This window comes from Mesitornis unicolor, unplaced genomic scaffold, assembly GCF_000695765.1.
Source record: "Mesitornis unicolor isolate BGI_N332 unplaced genomic scaffold, ASM69576v1 scaffold27923, whole genome shotgun sequence".
NCBI classification, from domain to species: Eukaryota; Metazoa; Chordata; class Aves; order Mesitornithiformes; family Mesitornithidae; genus Mesitornis; species Mesitornis unicolor.
This window is the reverse complement of record NW_010177094.1, coordinates 1-5,256: the sequence shown is the minus strand read 5'-3', so window position 1 is coordinate 5,256 and position 5,256 is coordinate 1. Positions and strand designations below refer to the sequence as shown.

General features: G+C 50.2%; 1 protein-coding gene across 1 annotated transcript in view; it reads right to left on the bottom strand.

Annotated features, from left to right (window-relative positions):
• Positions 1-4,776, bottom strand: part of LOC104538674 (muscleblind-like protein 1) — a gene marked incomplete at its 3' end in the record, with an annotated part of 34,404 nt that extends 29,628 nt beyond the window's left edge. The window contains 1 exon segment of the mRNA XM_010181959.1: positions 4,397-4,776. Coding sequence (XP_010180261.1) covers positions 4,397-4,570 — 174 coding nt within the window.
• Positions 4,777-5,256: the final 480 nt, after the last annotated feature.

Sequence of the window (5,256 nt, the reverse complement as noted above, 5' to 3'; positions counted from 1 at the left end):
ACCCCGCCAGCCCTCCCCCAGCCGCTGAAATCATGTGCAGATCAGATCGACCCAGTACATTTTGGATAACCACGGCACGTCATCCCCGTGCACAGCGAGGGCAAACAGCAGCGCTGACCACAGCCAGCACAGCCTGGTGGAGCCCACACTGCATTTTCCTCACTTTTTTCCTCATTTTCGCACTCACAGAAGCTGGGGAAGGAGCGCGGCAGCCGCAGGACGAGCCACAGGCACCGCGGGGCATCAGCGCATCCGCGGCCGCCCCCCAGATCTGCGTTTGCCATCCATCCCCCATCGTGCAGACGCCGTCTCCATCTCAGCTCTCGGGAAGCGTCCGATGACTCCAGCCGCAGGACATCTGATGGGGCTAATGGAATTTCAAAAATGAATCCCACTCAGGCATATTTTTCCAAGCAAAAAATGAAGAAAAATATTTTAAAATTATACTAAAGATCTAATTTCTGTCGCAAACTGGTTCCTGATTTAGGAACTCAAGAGCTTATTTTTGCTGTAGACAGTTTAGCAGGCTTTTAGGCATCCAAATTTAGGAAAAAAATCCTACAGCATTTAAACAACGCAGAATCAGGGCTGGAGCTGACTCAGCCACTCAAGCACACAATCTGAATATACTACATAATCATTCTTGTTTTAAAATTATCCTCCTAATATCTAAAGGCTAGATTATCCCACACGCATTTATCTTGATTAATGCGCTACCCTAAGGACAGCCTTGCAGATTTCATTAGCACTAATTAGGGAGCAGGGCATTCAGCAGCAGGGCGATAACATCTTGCTCTGATTGATGTGGCCCTGACCTCTTCCTTCCACCGCCCTGCGCTCACAGAAACGCCTATGTCTTCCTTCCCCCCCCAGCTCGTCATTAGCAGCTGCTGCTTGTTACGGATTCGGACTGAAGGAACACACCTTCGGAATGAAGCTGCACACGGGAGGTGTTTCCCAACAAGCGACGCGTGTCCAGGGATCGGTGCCACGGGGCCAAAGCCGGCACCGGGAGGAGACACCCCTCACTCACTCTTTGCTCTACGCCTCCACACACGGCTTTTGCTTTTCGCATTGCATTTCTCTTTGCATTTCGCAGGAGAAGAAATTTTTAAAAAGGGATTTTACCCGGGCTGAGAGCTCCCCTCCCGAGATCTGTTTTCAGCACCCGGCCGCACAGCAGAGGAGCGGCGTTTGCCCGCGGCCGGCCCTGTGCCCCCCGCGCCCCAGCCCTGCACAGCACCGAGGAGGACACCCGGGCCGCGGGCCAGCGCCTGCGGGCAGCGCCGGGGTTGCTGCCATTCCCCGCTCCCCTCCCACAGCATCGCTTTCCCTGTTTACCCTCTAAATATAGCGAGCACAGCGCAGGCCAGCGCCGGCGCAACAGCACGGGCTGCGGCTGCAGCTCCCTGCAGCACCAGCACCTGCTCACGGCACCTCACCGACAGCGTTCATTTCCAAGGCACACTAACTCTTGGGAGTGCTGCGAGTGCAAGATGCATGCACAGTCTGTAAAAAATTCAGTGACTAAATATCTGTTTTATGTCCAAGAGGTAGTGTGGGAATAGCTCTTCAGTTACTACCGACATTACATACATTTATAAGAAACCCAGTATTCTTAGGAGTATTGCTATTTTAGTAAGGAGCGTGGACATTCCATCCACATTGAATTACTGGAATATTAAAAATTACCTTTGAATGTCCTAATCAAAAAACTTTTTTTTTCCTTTGGTAAACTATTAACTGACCTTACAAGGTCCAGACCAATCGGGTGTAATACTTCCCTAAATTGTCTTTGTAACATCTGAAGTTTGTGATACTGTAGAAAATGTAACAAAGTAACTAGTGCTTGCTTAGCTCAGCACACACAAAACCTGACAGAGATAGGAAACAAAACCAAAACTGAGTAACTCCTTTTCTACCACGTGGATGGGACAGGGGATGCAATGAAGAGGTACTCCATTTTTGGTTTACCAAAGGTGTTTTCATACATTATAGAAGCCGTTTAACCAAAAATTAAAAAAATGAATTTAAAAAACCCCTCGGGAGCAGCTCCCCTGGCCTGGTGACAGCACCGTGTCCCACAGGCAGCAGTGAGGGGATCCACCGGATCTCTGGAGCCTCTCCAGCAGCCCTGGGAGGGAGCCCCTCAGCCAGGAGTGCACTCCCACAAGTAAACATCTCTGTAAGCAGGGTATTTTTACATCTAGATTCCTTCCCGGCTTACAGCTCACTGCTGCGTTGACTTTACATGGGCAACGGCAGGCTCCTTCCGACAGCATTTTCTGAAGCGACGTAATGCTGCTGTGATGTTACCTGCATCATTATCCACCGACCTTGCAGCTCTTTACAAAGGTGATAATTAGATCCTTCATTAAGAAAGGAAATGGAAGAGCCCTGCGGACAGCAGCAGAGGAGCCAGCCGTGCTGCTGGGGAAGCCTGGCCCATGCCCCGTCTCTCTCCTTTCAAATGCCCCGTCTCTCTCATTTCAACACGAGCCCATCCTGGTCTCCTTGTCCAGCAACGAGATTTTAAGGCACTCCCAGTGACCATGGACATCAGAAATCCAAGTGGAGGGTTCCCAGGGAACTCAAGTGATGCCTCCCACAGCGAAGGATATTCCTGTTCAGTTCACTCTGCATCTTGTTAACCCTTTTCGGTGGCCCCCTTGCTCTGAAGAGCACAAGGCCAGCAGGGTAAAGCTGCTGCAGCTCCACCATGCCGTGTGACCCAACAGCAGCTCAGTGGGTAATCAACCCAGGGATATTTTACTTGTGACTACGTCTTCACCCTCACACAGAGGCAGGTCCAAGTCCCCAAGGCCAGGCCTGTGTTTCCGGCAGGGACATGCCATGTCATGGGCACGACGCTGCGGCAGCCATGGGGCCTCTGACAGCACACCTCACAGCCACACCACACCACGCCACGCCACAGCACACCACATCACCCGACGCCTCACCGCCAAGAGGAAGCGCCAGGCAGGCCTGCTGGCACGCAGGGGCGGTGGCCCCGTGGTCAGAGGCTCTGGGCCGCTCCTCCACCAAAGGCCTGGGCCTCCCCATCAGCACTGGTGGCCCCTGTCACTGCTCCCAACTCCAGTGCTTTTTTAATGCATAGAAACAATTTATTTCCATGTTTTAAAATTAATTCTACCCCCCACATGCATTCTAATTACTGTAATTTCAAAATAAATTAGAACAACACAAACATTTCAAGATCTGTAAATTGAAACACAGCTGAGGGTGGTGGGGCTGGGTACTTTAGGCCCAAGAGCATTTCAGAGGTTCATCCTCTACCCTGATATGCAACAAAACACAGTTTAAACTCAGGAGCGCTGCAGGATTTACATAAAACAGCTATAAACCCACTTCCTGCCCAGCTCCCGCTGCACTGGGGCCTGGCTGCACTAGCGGCCTGCGGTGACACTGACAGCGACAGCTCCCTCCCCAAGCATGACTCTGCCATGAGCTGACCCTGCGCTTGGGCTCTGCTCCACTTCCCCAGATTTGGTCCCAAGAAGAGAAAATTATACTGTAGAAAACACTGACAGACTGCTGAATCCCAACTTCTGATATTTTACCACTCTACTGAATTGATTCTGTACTATTTGTGGGATGCATATTTTAAATGCTAAGCTTATTTAATTCATAAAAATGAAGGGAAGGCACTGGGATCCACACATTTAGAATCTATTACTGACACTACAGCTACAGTAAAACAGCAGCCTCACATTTGCGGCACCCCACTCAGATTTGTCTCCTAAAAATCACCGTGAGGCCGTGCACTCTGCTACAGCCCTGCTCGCCTGCCTGAGGCTCCCTTCCTCCTGCTAAGCCGTGCCCTTCCCTGAAGCCAGTGCCTTTGAGGAAACGACAGGATCACCGTAGCAGTCCCAACGCAGAAATACAAGCAGGGCACTCACAGACACCCAAATAAGCTAGGGAGGAAAACACTCTTCTAAGATTCACCATCAGCTGTCCAGAGGCACCAACAACCCGCTGGTAGTTACGAGATGGAAACAAATCCTCATACTGCTTACGTGGTTTGTGCTATTAAAAACAAAGAATCCTTACAGTGACTTTGCTGTTTCTACGTGAAGTGCCCTTTATTCCAGCGACAGGCAGAGCATAATTTGGAGGCAAAGCAGCAGTCACTGTAGCCATACCAGTGGCTGTAAGCCCTGCCAGGCATATTTTCCCTTCATTCCCCTTATCCTTTTCCTTCCCCTGAGGAAAACAGCAAAACAAATCAACAAGCATCAATAAAATAAGAGCAGCAAAACATCCCACTGCTGGCAGCCTGCAATCACTCCCTTTCGGGCTGCATGGTTTCTCTGGCTACAACCGCTTCTTTCATTAACTGTATATCCTTGAAAATAATATAATATTTACTCACTTTCAATGAATCAAAGCAGGCGATTACGCGTCCGTTTTCAACTTGGCAGCTTTTCGATGGGTGTGCAAATTTACATTCCGTGTCTGGTCGTGAGCAAGTCCCCCTTTGGAACTCCCTACACACTTCCAGCGTTAGCCATTTTGTGTCCCGAATCGGCGTGACACTAACAGCCATCTTTAGATTTTACAGGTAGTTAAAATTTCCAATAAAACTGACAAACGAGAAGCTGAACTGATAAACTGGAAATGATGAAAGCGCCACCTCCAGAATACTTTTTTTCCCCCCCCCCCACTCCCTATTTTAAAAGTACGTGTAAAATGGGGTGGCCGCAATCTGAAGGAAAGGACGTGCCACCAGAAGTTCGCAGCGTGACACCGTGAATCGACAGAAGTTTCGTACTGAGAGAAACACCAGGATTGCCAGTGAGGTGAACGTTAAAAAGTGTGGCCTGGGAGCAGCCTCATGGGCTCAGTGACCCATCCCGAGTGCCAACTGGCACCCAAACTTGCAAGCATGAAAACGTGGCCGACCCTCTGACACAGGGCTTCCAAACTGCTTTCAGTAAAGTTGTCTGAAAGGTAGTCTCCACACAGCGGGGTGTTGTGGTGCAATCGGTATCGATTAGTTTGGCATAGACAGATGCAGCAGTTTAGAGCAACGATCAAGACTGGATTTTTTTTTTTCCTCTCCTCTCCTTGATTTTCGGGCAGAAGATATCTGACCTTCTCAGCAAACTTTATTGTTTTACAGTAAAGCAGCCTAGGGCAGGGCCCTTCTCCCGGCGTGGGCGGCAGCGGGGTGTCTGCTAGAGGTGGCGGGCGGATGCGCTGTCGTCGCAGTCTAGCTGGCAGCAAGCAAGG